This window comes from Nelusetta ayraudi, unplaced genomic scaffold, assembly GCF_046127955.1.
Source record: "Nelusetta ayraudi isolate G7.1 ecotype Tasmania unplaced genomic scaffold, CSIRO-AGI_Nayr_v1 ptg000003l, whole genome shotgun sequence".
Taxonomy (NCBI): Eukaryota; Metazoa; Chordata; class Actinopteri; order Tetraodontiformes; family Monacanthidae; genus Nelusetta; species Nelusetta ayraudi.
This window is the reverse complement of record NW_027466053.1, coordinates 2,451,267-2,470,557: the sequence shown is the minus strand read 5'-3', so window position 1 is coordinate 2,470,557 and position 19,291 is coordinate 2,451,267. Positions and strand designations below refer to the sequence as shown.

At 46.9% G+C, this 19,291-nt stretch overlaps 1 protein-coding gene across 20 annotated transcripts in view; it reads right to left on the bottom strand.

The window, feature by feature from the left end:
• The window catches only part of cspg5a (chondroitin sulfate proteoglycan 5a), a 30,665-nt gene extending 11,675 nt beyond the window's left edge, over positions 1-18,990 (bottom strand). For all 20 annotated transcript variants that reach the window (XM_076029591.1, XM_076029601.1, XM_076029522.1 and 17 more), the window contains exons 1-2: positions 18,830-18,990; positions 5,503-6,478 (exon numbers count right to left, since the gene is read on the bottom strand). In XM_076029591.1, the coding sequence (XP_075885706.1) occupies positions 5,503-6,478; positions 18,830-18,905 (1,052 nt within the window). In that variant the 5' untranslated portion in view covers positions 18,906-18,990. The remainder of the gene's footprint in view (positions 1-5,502; positions 6,479-18,829) is intronic.
• Between the last annotated feature and the right edge of the window lie 301 nt (positions 18,991-19,291).

Below are 19,291 nucleotides of genomic sequence, written 5' to 3'. Positions count from 1 at the left end.
AGAACATGCATGTGAGGTCAATTGAACACTCTAAATTGTCCGTAGGTGTGCATGTGAGTGTGAATGGTTGTTTGTCTCTATGTGGCCCTGCGATGAACTGGCGACTTGTCCAGGGTGTCACCCTGCCTTCGCCCTAAGACAGCTGGGAGAGGCTCCAGCAGACCCCCGTGACCCTGAATAGGAATAAGCGGGTATAGAAGATGAATGAATGAATGAATGAATGAATGAATATTTGTATAGCAGAAACAGCAGAGAGCACAAAGGTTCAGCGGACTCATTACCGGGAGCGATGCCGCCGGGTTGCCGGATTAAAGACTGGACTGGATTCTAAAAGCACAGACTATGAAAACGAGGGGGGGGGGGGGCGAGACTCTGATCTCATCCGATTCCACAAGCACTTTATTGGAAATTTAATGAAGGGTGACGATAAAGTGAAGGGTGAAAGTGCGAGAGAGAGAAATTTATTTTCTCAGCGAGAGTAAAAAAAAGAAAATAAAAAAAAACTGGCGCCTGGCTTAATGAGATAATGAAAAGCAGCTGTGTGACTTCAACAGCGCCGCCTTCAGGGAATTGACTGGATGATTTCACCCCACAACTGTGAATAACAGCCAAATTAATTAAGTGAACTGGATGGGTTTTTTTTTTTTTTTTTTTAGATTATTGTTTGTTTGTTTTTTGCACAAACAGCATCATAGCTACGTCATAAAACTCAAGAGACCCACAAAATCTATTCCGACATTTCACCAACTCAATGCTTCACAACTTCCTGCTTGAGCTGGAGCTAAAGTCTGCCCACAGACGACTTCTCCCCCTCACCAAGCACACCAAATCAAATGTCCACTGAGGGGGATATCAAAGAGAAGACAGTTCGAGAGAGGACGACCCTTTAAAAAAATTGCAACGTGATCGGGCACGAACAAAGCAGAGCAATCACGTCTCCTCTGTTCGAGGTCTTTGATTGGTCCGAGGGGTCGACCCTTTGCACCAATCCCGCTGCCCTCAGGCATTCACCACTGCTGCCCATTGGGAACGTGAGAGGCGCAGATGAAAAAAAATGGAACGAGCTGCAGAGTTCACAGCTGCGTCTCCATCGTCTCCCAAACAACATCAGACAAGAAAAAAACCAACTCATAAACCAGACGAGTGAAGGAAGCGGAGGCCAAGCGGAGCCAACAAACACTTCAACACGTCATCAGTCAGTCGCACCATTTTAGGTCAGAGGCTCCTCGTCTTCCATCAGATCTAAACCAAACCAGCTTAAGAGCGCCTCACTGCATTATCAACTTCCCCTCACGCAGATGGGACCATGATAACCTTGTTAGTCACCTCGGTGGGAGGTGGGACCTCCCGTCCAATCAGGCGACCATTCAGTCTGACTGACGAGGATGGACTTGAACACGTGATGGTGGGGAGTGATGATGGGAGTGATTTAAAAAAAAAAAAAAAAAGAACATGCTCACAGGACGTTGTGCTGTTTCTGACTTTGGAAAATCAAGAGCACAAGAGCAAAAAAAAAAAAAAAAAAAAAAAGGTTTGGAGAAACATTGAGTTGCGTTTTATTGAGTTTCCTGCCGCTGCTGGAGAGATTAGCGAGGAGGCTGCAGCGTCAATCAAAAGTGGAGGGAATTCTCTCTCTCTCAAAAATCAAAAGGCTTAATTTCACCGCTGCCGCGAAAAAGCAAAACAAAAAACTTTAACCATCCAAGCAACACATTGCGTGCGATCTGTGTGGGCATCCACAGTTGAAAGATCATCGCAACGCGAGGAGCCACGAACGAGATCATCTGGGGGAAAATCAGCCATGAGCTAACGCTAAGCTAGATGCAACACATAACTGAAACTGCTAGTTGCTGGGTGTTTCAAATGGAGCAGTTTTATTGGGCCTTCGGTCGGAAAGAAACACAACCCTGGACGAGGTGCCGAGGACCTGACGTTACCTCGTGTGTCACCATTGTTGCCTGCGTGTGTGTTGTGTTCTGTGTTGTGTGGAAACACAATCAGCCCGCAGCGAGAGGACACAGCACACTTGTGTCAAAACAGTCGAATGTGTAAAGACGTTGGGCAATATGCGTGTGTGCGTCAGTTAAAGCGCGCTCTGATATGTGTGTGTGTGTGTGTGTGTGTGTGTGTGTGTGTTTACGTGTCTTTTGTCCCGACTCTCCTCACTGCTGTAAATCTCTGCTGTGTTTGACCTCTGGCCTGATTCCACGACCACTCGCTCTTTGACTGGGGGTGTGATCCCTAATACACCCGTAATCCTGTGTGTGTGTGTGTGTGTGTGTGTGTGTGTGTGTGTGTGTGTGTGTGTGTGTGTGTGTGTGTGTGTGTGTTGCTATGGTATAGTTATGGTTTCTAAAGGAGCACAACACAACACAAACTGCTGTTGCTGCTTCGAACTTCCCTTAATTACATCAAGCTGCACACGCACATCTGCGCGCACCCACACACACACACACACACACGCAGTAGCGGCAGGACACGCGCGCGCACACGCACACTCACATAAACACAATATTAAAGGGGCTGGCGGGCCTGAGACATTTCCATGCTGGCCAGCATCTGAGGGTTCTGACTCACTCCCAATCTCTCTCCCTCTCTCATCCTCTCACTCGCTCACTCCCTCTCTCTTTCTCTTTCTCTCTCTCTCCGTTTTCTATCCTTCTTCTATTTCTTGTTCACGGCTCGTCCTTCCCTCCTGCACTGCACGTACATTGCCGCTCCGTCCCCTTCTCTTCGTCCTCCTCTAATTCTGCAAACACGAGGAATAGAAACACTCTCCGCTGTTTAACACACACACACAGCAAAAACACACACACACACACACACACACACACACTCGGAGTTCCTCTCGTGTTTCTCCCAATATGGTCCTGACGCTCCTGTGACTCCAACGCAGGAGGCGATTTATGACGCTGGCGCCGTCAAAGGCAACAGGAGGCGACGGCAGCATCGAAAAGTCTTGTCAGGGTTCAAGACAGAGGGGAGGATCTTTCTGAACTGGTCCAGTGGAGGTCCTTATACATATAACATATATACATATGAACTTTCACCCTCTGCGTTATTAAAACAGGTTTGATTTGTGTTCTGTGTCATCAGAGACTCGCTCTCTCTCTCTCCCTCCCTCTCTCTTACTCTCTCTCTCTCTCACACACACACACACACACACACACACACACACACACACACACACACACACACACACACTCGTACCCATCTGTGGCGGTGCTCTGCTGACCTACATCACTTTCTGCGCTAGCTCTGATCTGCTGACTGATTCTCACAAGCTTGTCCACTCAGCAGCAGATCTTGTTTTATTTAGTTGTTTTTTTTTTCACCAATTCATTTCCATTCAGAGGCTGACAAATATGATTTGATGCACAATGGAATCCATTTTCACCCGAGGGAAACTACCCTGCTCTTAATCAGCAGTCATTTTTTTCTTCGCTTGGCAAAGGGAGAAAAGAAACACAGGATGGTACTTTGACAAACAATTCATTTCATTCAAAAGCCGTCCAATCAGATCTCCTCACTGGGAGTGGAGTCAGTTAGCATCAGCGCAAAGGTTGGTTAAGAAGTTAATTGTGTCCAGGGCCAATCAGCAGCCAAGAGAAATTCCTTCAGCGTCTTCAGTTCTTTGCATTTCTAATGACGACATCTAGTTGTGATCAGACTGATGTCAGCATCCACGCTGACACACACACACACACACACACACACACACACACACAGTCTACCAGCTGGCAGCAACTTCAGCACTGCAGTATTTGCAGTATTTTGAGACCAGCTGCAGTCTTTTCTTCATTTTGCAGGTTGACCCTATGCACACGTTTTCATTTTAATCTAAGCAGCTGGCGGCTAAATTTAGGTTTCTCGCTGATTGGTCAGTTACAACAAATTGAACCCTACATGCAATCTGGCGGGGAACATATAACCATATTCCAGGTGAAAAAGGTGCTGCTTTTGCTCGTAAGATGAATGAATGATGATTTGAACCTGATATTCACTCTTAATCGCTTCAGACATGTATTGGTTTTGTGATAGTTAGTGGGGTGTACAGTATCTCTGCTCACTATCTAATAACCTTTACACTTTTGATATCTAGTGAGTGATTCTAACTGCAAAACATCAGCATGTTGTTTTTTCCCTTGGAAATCCAGTTAGCTTAAAGCACTAAGGCAACATCCAGATGAGCAATAATAGAAAACTCTGCAGCAGTTTTTCTTCGTTTTCTGCAGGTCAGGCTGATTTTGACACTGATTTTCCAGTGGCTTCGTCCAGTTCTCACATGGAGCCGGAGTGAGTACTCTTGGCTTACAGCATATTTTCATAAATGATTCTCTTAATCCATTTGACCTCTGACCTCTGCCGTGATCCAGCTGGGCACAAAAACCCCTCAGCAGGATGGCGAATCCAGGAGAGTCATTAGTGTCATCGGTGGCTGTGATGCCTGGAAAGCAGGTCACCGATGAGAACGATCGTCGATAGGCTGGGAAGGGGGCGGGGCAGACGGAGGAGGGAGGGGGGAGGGGAAACAATAAAATCTCTGACCTGCATGCTGTGTGTTTGCGACTTCAGTGTGTGAGTAATTGTGTGCTCTTTGCATGACAGAGTGAAAACCCAAATTCCTGCAGCCTGGCAGAAAAGGGATGTTTCCTCGTAAAAAAAAAAAAAGCTCTTGTAAAAACCAAAAAAAGACAATAATGGGCTCATTGTTTACGTCCTGGATCAAGCTTTTCCACCGGAGGAACTCACTGAACTATTTTCAAATGGACGAGGCCTCTGTTTTTATTGAGATGTGTTCTGCAAACTGAAGCCCAGGATGCAGGATATTAAAGACGTCAGACGGAACTGATCAAACTTTTCTCAGTTGTTCTGAATAATTTGAATAAAAAGAAAAATCCATCGGCGCTCTAACAAAGCTGCTTCACTCCAGATGCATGCAATTGTGATTCATCTTTTCGTGTTTATGAGCTCCATTTGAAGCCACAGGAGATGCTTGCAAAGTACACAGTTCGGCTGTTTGGTCAGTCTGTGCTGCAGGAGGGTAAATTTTTACACAGAGATCTTTTTTTAAAACTGTTTTACAATAGTTGGAAGTTTATTTTTGGATTTTCTAAAACCTTCACTTCCACATTGTTCTTTACGCTGGTGCAGAGTCAAACCTCCAGATTTGTGTTGCTATCGCCGGAACCGAAAACAAGTGGGTCGTTGGTCATAGCTATAGCCTACAACTACAAAGTGTCGTGAGACGTTCGGAGAGACAGTCGGCTCGCAACTAGAAAAACCAACATAGGGTCGTCAAAACCTCAAGGTGCTGCAAGCGGACCATGGCACATCTGCAGGGCTGGAAATAGTAAGCTGGACATTTTTCCGAACTGTAACTGCATCGTGCATCGTTCCGTTTACCTAAGAAATTATTATATTCATGCTCATTAAAATGTTATGGCGTGTTTCCTAACCACGTCATGCCGCTGCTGACTGTGTAACCAGGTGGCGCCGTACCTGCAGAAGACCCCCATCCCTTCCAGTAGGTAGCACTGTCCTCCATTGTAGCAGTAGCTGGGCTGCGCGTCGCACGGCGAGCGGCAGCTGCCGTTCACCAGTTGGTAGCCGACGCGGCAGCCACCCATCCCGTCCGAGCCGTCCACCACCGGGGGCGCCGCAGCCACGGGGACGTTGGGCACCGGGGCGCCCAAACCGGGGAGTCCGGCACCGGAGGCCGGGACCCGGGGGGCCTTGGAGCGGGAGCCGGTGGAGAGGCGCAGGTCCTCGTCGGTCTCGTAGGCGTCGGTGGTGGTGCTGTAGGAGTATTCATCGGCGGTGGGTGACACGCCGTCCTCGTACGGGGTGAGGTAGTCGTAGTTGTCTGGCATGGCCCAGGAGGTGGGGTCTCCACCCTGCAGCTCGTGGGCCAGCGAGGAGGGGGAGGGCGGGGCCAGGTCCAGGCCACGGCCGCGGGAGGAGGGGTCAAAGAAGTCCACGTGGAGGACGTCGGGGTTAGAGGGATTGGGTGGGGCCGAGGACGGGGCCGAGGACGAAGCAGTGGTGGCGGCGGTGGTGGTGAAGAGGCGGTCCAGATCGAAGACTCCCGTGTCCTTGGCGTGGATCCAGGGAGGGTCGGTGTGCGGCAGACGCCCCTCCCCTTCCTCCTCCTCTTCCTCTTCACCATCGGACACCTTCGGCCCACGGGGTACGCCCGGCAGCAGGTGCTCCGTCTCGGCAGAGTCAGGGCTGATTTGGGGCGGAGCCACCGCTCCCGCTTCCTCCACCGTGGGGACCAGCGTCTCGCCAAACATGCCGCTGCTCTGCTCCTCCTCCTCACCGGCGCGGGGGATTCGGCCTGCCCTCATGGTCACAGTGCTGACCCCGTCAGGTGCCGTCATCTCGTTGGCCTTGGCAGGTCCATCCTCCTCTGTAAGCGGCAAGGTCACGTTGGCGGCGTGCAGCTCGGTGGCATTGGTTCCACTGACCACGTTTCCTACAAGAGGACAGGAGAGACGAGGCAAGGTACGATAAATATTACTGGCTGGAAAATGTGGATCCTTATCTAAATCCAGATAAAAACCTCAACAACAATATGAACTTCTAGCCCCGACTAGATAATCGCAGAGCTGCTGCACTTCAAAGTAAAACAGAAGAGGAAATACCGCCACATTGTACCGATCCGCAAAGTTTCAGCCCCTAAATGTAAGATTTGCTAGCAGATCCTGATTGACAGAGATGAGACTCGTTGGCATTAAAGAATATAGTCCTGAGGAGGGTCATTTGTTCATGTTGAAAGACATAAACAAGCACAGCACATGACATTGAATGCAACCCTGCACTTGTTACCAAGTCAAATAAAACCAGGGCCACAACCTCATTCTGGTCTGAAGCCTACACACAGACCGAACGGCAAACTGAGGCTGATGGTCCGAGCAAAATGTGCAGAATAGTTGAAAACAGGATTTTCTAGCCGAAAACAGACTGGTGGCTGAGACTCCTTTTGTTGTCTCTTTTTTTTTTTTTTACGTCTCGGTAGTCGGCCTAACTTGTTCGCAACAGATTTGTTGTTTTTGTTTCTCATGTTGTGAACTGAAGGCTTTCCAATAACAATTAAATGTGATTCAAAGTAATAAAGTTACCGTGAGTAGTTTCACACGGCATCTTATAATTTCCCTAGCAGTGTCCAGTCTGGCTAGCTCCAGCTAGCACCAGACCACTAACACAATAACACATCCTGAGGCTGTTGTGAAGGCAACATCTGCTCTTGTTTGCACCAGAACTGTAAATACAAAACATCCACATACAGCCAAACGGTTGCTTTACTTCCTTTAGCAGACACTTCCCACTTCCCTCAACAGGTTTGGTGGAGGCGGGAGGCTTGGATTCGTCTGGCACTGAGCCCGTCAGGTGAAACAAATTAAAACGAGAGGCGATTGGCCGTATACTTTAAACTGCGGCGGCGAGCAACTTCATCTGGGAGCCGACCAGAAAGCTGCTTTACGGTCGCTTTGGATTAAAGGAATAATTCACTAATGTACTTGAATGGCGAGGAGCTGGGATTAGGGATTATAGGGCGGGGATTTGAAGAGGGGTTAGTGCGGTGGGGGGGAAGTGATGATCTTGGCGGGACCCAGACAATGTGGTCTTGAAGTGGGGGAGCAGTTTGAGACGTTTGAGGAAACGGCCACAGAGGCAACGGCTTGATTGATAGGAGGAGCTTTTATAGAGTTTCGCATCGACCAAAGACGGCAGCGATGGGGGACGGAGGGAGTCGGAGGATAAGGTGGGAGGGGACAATTAGATCATTTTCCGTGTTGGCCTCTCCTTTCATCTTTTTTTTTTTTTTTTTTTTTTTCAACAGTAACACTGTTAACACTGTAACAGTGGAGAGGAGTGAGGTCGCACCACTTGTCTTGTCTTCTCACAATGCTTCCATATTATGCAAAATACAAGAACACAACAATGTTTCCTCCACACAGGAAGTGATGTCTTAATGCAATATATTGGTGGAAAAGGCCGACGTCTGAGCGACGGACGTTTCCAAAACTAGAGGCTCATTTTCCAGTGAGTCAAAAGTAAATACTTGGAACGCGACTGAATGACAAAACATTGTTTAAAACTTTATCATTATTATGACAAAACCAAAATTGAAACCTTTGCAACTGCTTAACTGCATGGACTGGTTGGAGTAAGGAGCTTTGCTTTGGTGAACGGCCTTCACCGCCATATGCAGGGATATCTGTCGGGATCTTTGCTGACTGAAGATAAGCTGCAGCCCTCTGGGACTTTAATCTCCAAAAGTCTCCCGGGCACTCGGCAAAGCTCCAGCTGGACGGACGACTGGCCAACCGGCCGGCGGTCCATTCATTCGGACCTGCGAGATGTTGGAGACGAGTTGCTGAACAGAGATGAGGTGGGAGGGACGGTTCAGGTGGTGGCGTTTCTCTTCCACCTGAGAACCAGTCGCCTCAGATTTAACATCATGACCCAAGTGGACCTGAACCGACCTCAGGTCAGGGGTCACAGGGCAAGTCTGGGTCGTGTCGGACTGGCCATGCTTAAAGTTGGCAACAGGAACCTGCAACTTCACCAACCAAGTGCAGCCATCTGTTCCCCAGATAGACTGTAAATCAACCGGGGCTTTGGGTGGAGCAGCTAAAGGACACCATATGTAAGAATCCTGAAATAATCCTTCCATAAAACAGGCGTAAGCAGTCTCACAATGCTGGCGTTTATTTTTTTTAACCATCCTTTGCACTTTCTAGCTGGCGAAACTCAACGGAGAGACACACTGAAACGATAAAAGCAGCCATCTGACAGTCGAGCCTGCAGACTGTCGGGCCAAATGTTTCCCTCGTCACGTCCAATCAGGATGGAGCTGGTAGCGGTCACAGGAAAATGACATGTCACGTTTGGTATCCCAGGAATTTCCTCCTCATAAGACCGAAATATGTTTGATCCATGTCTGAATGCATGAATCCATGAAATGGTTCTTAACTGAATTAAAAAAAAACAAGAAGAATCAGGAATTCAAGCAGCAGAAACTTCTTCAGCTCAGATCGACGTCACCGCCGTCCACTCCTCACAGAATCACAATTTCTCAGTCTGTTTAAATCTTTATAAAACACAGATGACAGGAAATGAGTCAACGCACACAACAAAAAATCAACAACTGTACCAAGCTAGACGAATCACCACGATTACACACAATTTCTGTCCACACCCTTCCGAGACAAATCAGGTTTATAAGGATTTTTCGCAACAATTTGGTTTCAATTATTAATTTTATAAAAAAAAACTCAGACATCCGGGAGAATTGATATTAAAAAAGAAAGACTCAGTCAGCAAAAGCCTCAGCGTCTGCACACCGAGCGACTGTCGGCGCCGCTTCTGTTTCCCATTTAAGGAAATTAAGTGGCGCCTTGTGTTTAATAACAGATTTCTCCTGCAGGGCGGGTGGATCCGCACATTGTGCCCCCCCCCCCTCCCTCCTACCCTCAAGGTGACATTCCCAATGGGAAGAAACTTGGTGGATCTCCAGCAGCAAGACTCACGGCGACCGAACGTGCAGCCGCATCGTAATCGGGCCTTTGAAGCAGGTGGACGCCTTCAGTAAATGGAATCCTTTGTTTTGCAACCCAGTCGAGGCAGGGGGGTGGGTGTGTTCCTCCTCCCTCCCCTCCCCTCCCCCCCACAATCCACGACTGTTGAACACATCAACGATCAGCCAGAAGAAACCACCTTCGAAAAAAGCTTCTCATACTACAGCTGAAAGGGCAAAAGGCAATAAAACCTTAAAGCACGGTTTCCTGCAGTGAAGCTCGTTGTCTTGTTTGTCTCGTCCGGCCCGTCGACACTCAGCTGACAGCTCATTAAGGCCGCAGCGAGTCCGACTGCATCTCCTGAGGGAAGCAAGCCCTCCACGGGAACCTGACAGATACGCAGTGGGCAGACGGGAAGACAGACAGCAGCGTGGGGGAGGAGGGGTTTGGGTGAGGAAGGGGAAGATGAATGTGATGCATTGTGACAGGAAGGTAAGACAGGAAGGAAACAGGAAAGTGAGAAAGAAGGGGCGCGGCTTGTCTGCTGAAGGTTTGCAACCTCAAGAGATCAACGTCCGCACGTGTCCTTCAACCATCACACCTCACACCTACAACTACACAAGAGTGAAAATTTCACATCACGGTTATTGTGACAAAAATGATCAGGATTATCATTATTATCACGGTATTGGTGAAATGTGCTGAAAATGTTAGAGAAAAAAAAAAAAAGTATTACACACACACTGAAATCATTGAACCAAGTTTTATTTTGAAAACGCACAATGTATTTTTTGTTGGCAGAAACATTAAAAGAACATCAAACATACAACCTGTACAGGAAGTACAAACCAAATGTGCATATCAACATTATGAAATGACATCATGTCCTTTGCAATTAGCATATTTGGATGTAGGTGCATAAGCACCATGTCTTTGAAATGCTTGCTGTACGGTTTGTGTCACTGATGATGATGTTGTAGCTGTAGCAGGGTTTGCACTGGGTTTGCCTGCTACACGCCCGTCTGTAAATAAGGGAAAAGCAAATTTATCATTATTATTAGTGTTATTATTATTATTATTATTATTATTATTATTATTGTTATTATTATCATTTGATCATTATTGTTATTATCATCGCTCACAATCACACACAGGCACTAAACGTGCGGTTGGGATTAGGGATAAGGTTGCTTGCAGGTTAGGGTAACGGGAACATATCGACGTGTGAACAGATTTCAGAACATTAACTTTACATGCAGTATATTGTAAATATTATGACATAACTTGCAGCGGAGCTAATATTGTGCTGGAGCAGAAACGCACCGACTCGCCAGTCACACCAATGATGTTGTATTTTTACAGGAGTAACGTTAGGTAACACTTAAAACTTCAGTTTGCTTTGTTGACGAACTATAGGAAAGTTTAAAAGACAAACAGACATTTCCACTATAGAGGGGACTCTATGTCCCCACGTCATGCATTCAGCTAGAAGTTAACTTACCTTAAACTTGTTGCATAGTTGTGGGTGGTGGTCACGGAGATGGCTCATCAAATTGGAAGTGTTTCCACCCTTTTTCTGGCATTTTGGCATTTTCTGCAGACAGGTTGATAATCCTCGACACGTTTCCCCTCAGCATCGTTGTCATAACAGAAACACATCCAAGACTTCAGACTTTGCCTTTTTTGACAGCGAACTTTCCTCCGCCATGTTTTACAACCAAAGATTGTACACTGCGCATGTGTCTGAGGGGCTGCTGCTGCGTTTCTGAGCAATGAGCAGTAGGTTTTCAAATTGCGGGAATCAAATACGGTTTTAATGATGATTAAAATTTGAAATGGTAATACTAACCGTCTGACTTTTTCTTTTACCGCGGTTTATCATTTTACCCGTAATCGTTAAATCCCTACCCACCAACACGAAGAAATGACCAAAATTAGAAGCCCCCTGCAAAAATGTTTTTTTTTTTTATTGCTGCAGCTACAACAAACAAACACTGTCCCTTGTAGAACAGAAGATAGGAGACCTTCAGAAGTCGTGATTGCTGACAATAATTTCAGTCCCTTTCTGTCAGAAATGGGGAACGAGGAATCAGAAATTGATCACTCATCATACATCAATAACAAAAAAAAACCTTATCTCCACATTGAACCGGACTTCTCTTCAGACACACCAGAATAATTCTTTCAAGTTAAAGTTCAAGTTAGTTAAAGCCTTGGCACACACACACACACACACACACAGAGTTCTACCCCGGCCGTCTTCTCCGGACTGAGATCCAATTAAGTGCAGTCGTCTCTCTTTCACCTCCTCGTTAGACTAATTGGATTAACGGGGGAGGGGGGGGCTTTCTGGGCAGGCAGCTGGGCCTCCAGAGCGCTGACGAGACTCCAGCTGAGCTCAAAAACCCACAAACTTCGGTTTTAGGTTGCAGGGAAAAAGTCACATCGGGTCGCCGCAGACGCAACAAAGCCGCTGAGGACGTTCAAATTTGCATAACTGACATTGCCTTTTGCTCTCAAACCCCAAAACTGCCTCAGACAAAACAATAAAGGGGTGGGACGATAGGAAAAACCAAATAGTTCTTCCACCTCTGCAGCACTGGCGGGTCCAACCAGGCTGGCAGAGCAGACAGTGGCTAGCAAGGTCAGTCCAGGGTCGGGTCAGAACGGACCCAGACCCGGGTCCAGGTTCAGGGTTTCGGGGACAGATCAGGTGAAAGACACACAATCAAAGACTCTTTGTGTGTTTGCTTTCTCTCTTTTGCGTAACCAAAACAGAGTTTCCTCGCTGTTGCTGACACTGAGGCTTTGTGTCTGTCTGGTCACTGTGCCATCATAACCCCGCTGGTAATTAGGGTCGAGTCCAACTCGTCTGGCACCGGGTGTTGGTGGTCATAATGAGACCATTTTGGCTCATCTGCCTGTTTGTGTGCGTGTGTCTGTGTGTGTGTCTGTTTGAGGCCAAGTGCTCATGGCTTCTGAGCTGGCGAGACGCCGACCCTCAGGTCACTTCGCCTTTTGTTTAATCCAGATCACTTCAGACAAAGTTGGGAGGCGGGGGGGGGAGACCCCAGCAAGCCACCCGCAGGCTTCGGGGCTCCCTGATTGGCGGTGACAAACTGAGTATGGGGAATCTGATTGGTTTTGACACATTCGAGGCTGCCGGCTAGCTTGCCGACCCAGAAGGGGGACTGTTTGAGGGCGGAAAGGTCTGGAAAGGTGTTTATGCCTTTAATCAGCCCTTCGAGCTCTGGCGCAATTTGCCGATGACACAATTGTGTCCCTCGAAGAAGAGCAGAGATGCTAGTGTCACATTTTACTAATCCAACAACCCAGCTAAGCACTGACTGTTGTAACAAGTGAAATTTTGAGGTTTTATCGATTCATAAAGCCACTTCTACTCGTGTCAGCGCCTCACAATTTTTTTTTGCAACAAATTAATTGCAACGTTGGAACAGTCAGAATAGTTTGTATTAATGGCCACTTCAATTGGTCAAAAACAACGACGACAGCAATTTTTCTGTTGCGATGCAGATGAAATTAGCATCACATTACTTCACATATTACCACTTGAAACACCACACGATACCACGAGAGACAACCAAGCCAATAGCCGCTCAGATGAAGGTCCGTATGCAGTCCAATATTTGCGGTGTCTACGTTGATCAAAAAACTTGCTTCCACACAACTGCACGACTGCGGCATGGGAACAGAAACATTGCTGCTGCAATGGATTCCTGAGGATCTCTGGACGTAGCCGGCAGGAGAGAGATGATTGGATCAGTGAGGGAGGGAGGGGCCTCTTTAACCCCTTCCATCGATTGCCACTGCTTCAAATACTTGAGCCTCAGGAGAAACACACACACACACACACACACACACACACACACACACACACACACACATTCCGACACTTCCTAATGAATAATCCACGGAGGGCTCATTTGAATCTTTGCTCAGTGCTCGTGAACGTCGATGTGAAAAAGAAGTGCACAAAACCTGCTTTTTCTCTCTTTTCATTCTACCCATCCCGACGTCTCCTCTCTCCATCTCTCTCCTCCTCCTCTAAATCTTCACTGCCAAATTGATTTTGGAATCAGTTGCTCGCATTTATTCTCTTTGACTCTACAAGTGTTTTCCTTTCCTCCTGACAACTTGTGCGCGTCTTCTTTTTTTTTTTCAAAAAAAGAAAAATCACCCCGTCCACATGATTACGTTGTTAAAATTATTACCGTCACACATACACACACACACACACACACACGCGCGCTCTCACAAAAATATACCTCACACTATGGAAAAAATACTCCAGGATGAACAAGTATTTCAGGGTCTAACAGCAAATCTCACGCGTTCACACGCAGATACAATCAATTATTCATCATGTGAGCCGATTAATCCTCCGGGCAGATTTAATAGCCAAGGAAAAGATTTTTGGTTTTTATTTCCCAGCCATTAATAGAGAGGCTGCTCCCTCACTTTAACATCGCAACAGTGTTTTTTTTCTCAACCGAGTCTATTCAGATGTACAACGGTTACAAGGGAGCAACGCATAAATCAAATAAACACAGGATTTATCTGCATTTCTTCTCGACTCGCTTTTAGTCCTCGGTGTGTGTGTGTGTGTGCGTGCGTGCGTGCGTGCGTGCATGTGTGTGTCTTCACAGTGGGTTGAGACTGTCGGATAGAATGCTAATAACACCGTGTGCAGCAGCAGCGGCGGCAGTGGAAGAGCGTCGCGAGGCAACGAGGCAACCGTGAACGAGCGTGAACTCGATGACTCGCATCGCTTCAAGGACGCGCACAGTCTACACACACACACGCGCACACACACGCACACACACTGAGAGACAGGTGGAAGCCTACACATGAGCTAAAAGATGTGCTCTGATTCCATCGAGCATCCTTTTTTTCACCAGCTCTCTCTTAGTTACATGCACACACTTAAACACACATACACAACTACATGCAATTTGCCGTTCAAGGGCACTCAGACTTTGAAAGCAACGCCAACTCAGCAGCGAGGGAAAGAAGTGCACATACTGTATGCTAATTGCTTGGAAGGACAGGAGGAGGATGTTACATCAGCTCGCCCCCAAAACTTTCTCCGATGACCTTTTCCATCCTATTAGAAAAAAAAAAAAAAAAAAAACAAGACCGGGGCAGAACATGCCCTGTCACACCTGTGAGCGGAGGAGGAAGAGAAAAGAAACACCTGCGAGGCTGACAAGGACAAGAAAGGAGGAGGCAGCAGAGGATGATGCCCATTCCTGAGTTCATACTCAAAGACAGTCGTCTGAAATTCTATAAAAAAAATAAATAAAAATAAAAAAAATGTCCCAAATATTAGCTTGACAACGCTAAGAAACATTGCACCAATTAGGGCAACACCTCGTCAGCTCCAATCTGTTTCCGTCTACAGCCGGTCACAATCTGACACAGTGATTCAGAATGTTTTCAATGGGATCTCGCAAAAATGGCCATTTAAAAACACGTTAAAAACAACCACCAACAATTCAAGTTGCACCATCTTAGTCCAATTACTATTCATCTTGAGATCAAGAAAAAAACTAGATTTAGGACTTGTCCATTTCTTTGCTCAGGCTGATTTCAGACTTTTTGGACCAGTCAATGACTCTCCATATATTTTCCAAGCAAAAAGGGGGAAAAAAATAAGCAGGGCCCTTTCATGTCTGCTCTCGGAGAACATGTGCAAACCCAAACAAACAGGTAATAGGTGGAGGAGGCAGCAGCAGCCGCTCCAGCCGGCCACTTCATCCAATGCTGGCTGGCCTGCAGGCAGAAAGCAGGTGGGACACGACGACAAATAGGATTAGGATCGCTTTGCTCCCTAACAAAGAGATTTAAACCAGGATTGAGGAAGAGGGCGGAAAACCCACCACCAATCTCAGTTTTATGCTGTCAAGAAGATTTTTTTTCATCGTGAAACAGAAACAAGAAATCAATAAAACATTTTGTTTGCTTTTCGTGGTTTAGCTCTTGCTGACTGCACTAACTTGCTGACTGCTTTTAATAATGTCATGTGACAGATGGAGCTTCCTGCAAGAAGGGTCTGGACGCCAGGACGCTGCTGCTGCTGCTCCTCATCATTTTTAATAATCATTATATAAATGTCCTATTTTTATCTTTCCATTTTCATAACTTTAGTTGGGCAGCCTTCAAGAAACAAAACAGATTTTAGACAGTACATGTCCAGAAGCCAATGAGAAATGCAGCTTCCTGCTAAAACCGAAGGCTTTGTTGGACCATTTGCATTTGGCTTGCCTTGGCTTGAAGATTAACTCTGGCGCTCGCCGCTGTGGTCACATGACCTGCCACAGCAAGCAGATATGTGTCAGCAGGCCAGAGAGGGGGGGGGGGGGGGATGAGGAGGAGGAGGAGGAGGAGGAGGAGAGGAGGCATCCAAAAAAAAATCCATCACTTCGTCTATCACCTCGTTACCAGCCCTAGCCGCACGTGCGGGGGAGGGGCGGACAAGTCTTTGCTATTCAATACACAGAAGGCGGACGGAGGAGGATCGCGAGATTGCAAATGGTGAGAACAGAACTGAAGGTTCCGCTTGGCCTCGTCTTCACACCGTGCCACAGCAGCAGCAGCAGCAGCAACAGCGAAGTGTCATCACGAAAATAAAACAACAAAAAAAAATCTATCCAGTTACCAGGTTAAATGGCTGAGGGGATTTCAATGAGAAGACTCTGTTTTTATTAATCTGTTTGATTTCCACTTTGCGCAACCATTCAGTCAAGAGCGTCTTTGGACCAAGCGCACGCACAGCTCCAGTTCATCCTCACAAACACTCCAAAGGTCGGAGACGACAGAATCTTGATCAGTGGGGCTGGTTTCTCTCTTCCTGAGTTGAAACTGAGCTTTTCACCACCGAACCCAAACACTCGTCCTCCTCTTTTGGTTGGGGTTCTGCTCACTTTTATCACTTGATGGCTTTTGAGATGCAATGATGCAATTTGCCACTCTGGGAAATATTCCCAGTCCTCGTATTTGGTTGCTAGGCAACAAGCACACAATCTGATATCTTGTGCGGTGAAGAACGGAAACACTCCTGAGCCTCACCTGTGTGAGTGGGGGGTTGGAAATTGAAATGTGGCGATGTATGTATGGCTTTAGCACAGGAAATAGGTGTCAAATATTAAAAGGTTTGGTTTAAATAAGGTTAAAAACTCCAAGAAAGAGCATACTTTAGGTCTGTAGTGTCATGAGTTTTTTTTTTTATTTATTATTATCATTATTTCTATTCAGTTGTTTAATGGTTAACATCAACTTCAAACAAACTCAAAGTTAACTGCCACATTTTTTTTTATTGCTCATATTGACAGTATGAGCAATTGTTTGCTCATATTGTCAATCAGTATGTTGAAGTTTCGGTAAGGATTCCACACAGACGTGACAAATTATGCCATGTTAGATGAGGGCAGGCATTAGCCAACCTTTTCACTGAGCTAGCTCGTTTCCATTCCCAGTTTTGATGCTAAATAGCAGCCACCACAGATTAAACGTGTGTTATTATCACTGTTAATGTCATTTTTGTGAGCATATAATGAAATTATTTCAATATCAACTGCCGTTTGGTCAGTGCCAGATGTCTCAATGCTAAGCTAACATTTCTGAATGGCTACTGGCTGTAGGTTGACGGTGCATCATGCCTTGTGTTCCACCACTGAGCAGAAAATCTAACCTGCTAGATCTTTATGGGTGCTTAGTAGGGTTTTTGTTTGTTTGGTAGCAGGACAGTTCAAGTCATCCTTTTTCTTTTTCTAACAAACAGCCTAAAGGAAGATCATTTGGCAGCATGTTGCATTAAATATGGGGCGCAGATGTGCAGCTAATAGTCGCCTGGTTGTGTTTCCAGACGCATCTTCACAAAAAAAAAAAAAAAAAAAAACCCAGAGTGACACTTTTTTTTGGGGGGGGGGGGGCGTCTGCACGCCGCTGCTGCGAGAGAGCCATGACAGGAATCAACCAGATTATATATTGGATTATAACGCCACACTGGCTCCGTGTCGCGCGATCGCGCGCGCGCGCTCCTGCATCATTAATCTGACAGCGCGCCGCCGGGAGCGCGCAGTGACTCTTAGACACGCAAAAAAAAAAAAAAAAAAAAATGGGGGGGAAAGGGACAAACCACACAGAGAACCTCGATTTCTGGTGTTTTTTTTTTTTTTTTGTTCCCTGTGTATCAGAATGTCCGTCCACATCCCGCCATGAATTATTCATCATCTCACCCCTCCTTCCACCTTCCCCTCACTCCCCCCCCTCCAGCTCTAATCCTCGCCTTTGTGTGGCGGCAGAGCCAGTGCGCCTCCGGGGACCGAGCTTTACTGCATCGGCTGGACGCTGTCACACGTGTCTCATTTTTTTCTTTTTTCTTTTTTTCCTTTATCTGAAATAATTCCGCTCTCCTTGTTCGCCCGAAATATTCCAGCCGCTCGTTTCCTGACCTGCTTCTCCTGCAGACGGCTGTCTCTGTCACACACAGGAAGGCCCAGACGGAATTAAATTGTGTGTCTATATATATATATATATTAAAAAAAAAAAAAAAAAAAAAAAAAAAAAAAAAACCTTCTGCACAATCTTATGAGCAATTATATATTAAATATAGTTCATCATTAACTGGATTTTTTTTTAAATTTCTTATTCCTTTTTTTTTTTTTTGCCCTCTTGCAGCGGTGCGTGGCCGCATCCCCACTCGTGTCTTTAATGTGACCTAATTTCGGGTTGATTCCATCTTCTGTGGCGTGTGACATCCCCGCAGGAACACGATGTTCGAAACAGAATTATTCATCCAACAAAACGAGGGACAAAAAAAAAAAAAAAAAAAAAAAAAAAAAACCTTTCTTGACATCAACACAGCAGACACTGGCTGATATTTGGTGTTCAGAGATGAGTTACCCCGCCTCCCCCCAGCCCCTGTCCCCCTAAAGAAAAATCGGACATTTTCATCTTTTGTGGTTTACTGAAGATGCAATCGTTGAGAATGAGGTCAGCGAGCAACAAAAGAAAAAAAGTTTTACTGATGCAGTGGCCAGCTGAGTGCGGGGAGCCCGCTAACCTACAATCCGAGGCTCACTGACCTCCTTTTGGGGGCAAGAAAGGAACGCGAGGGGGACGCGGGTTTTTTTTTTTTTTTTCGTTTGTTTTTTTTTTTTTCTTTTGCAGACAAACGAAAAATGCGCACGTTTAGTCGTCGCGTGTGAAGGTGCTGAGCGGGAGGTCAGTGGTGCTGCAGCTGGAGGTGGTGGTGGTGGCATTGTGTCGGTCGGTCTTACCGTACACAGGCTGCGGGATCAAGTGCAGAGCCAGGATGCACGACAGCAGCGTGAGTCTCGACCCCTTCCGCTGCATCTTCGGTGACAGGCTCTCAGACCGCGGGCACGTGCAGAAAACTGAAGATCACGAAGTAGTAGAAGAAGAGGGGGGTTGGGGGGGGGGGGGAGGAGGAGAGGAATCCTTCTTTCTCCCGGACGCTTTTCTTTTGGTTCAGGCGGGGAGTAGCGCCGAGTGTCTCCGTCTGTGTGTGTGTGTCAGAAGGAGGGGAAGCTCCGGCTCGTGTCGCTACGGTCTAGACTACAGCCCGACCGCGCTGCTCCTCCATAGCCGCTCGCTCTCTCGCACACGCTGGGCTCCGTAGGGCGCTGGGGAGGGCGGCTAGGGCTCCATCTGCCTGCGGTGGGGGTGGATGTGGTGGTGGTGGCGGTGGGCTGCTGCTGCTGCTGCTGCTGCTGCTGCTG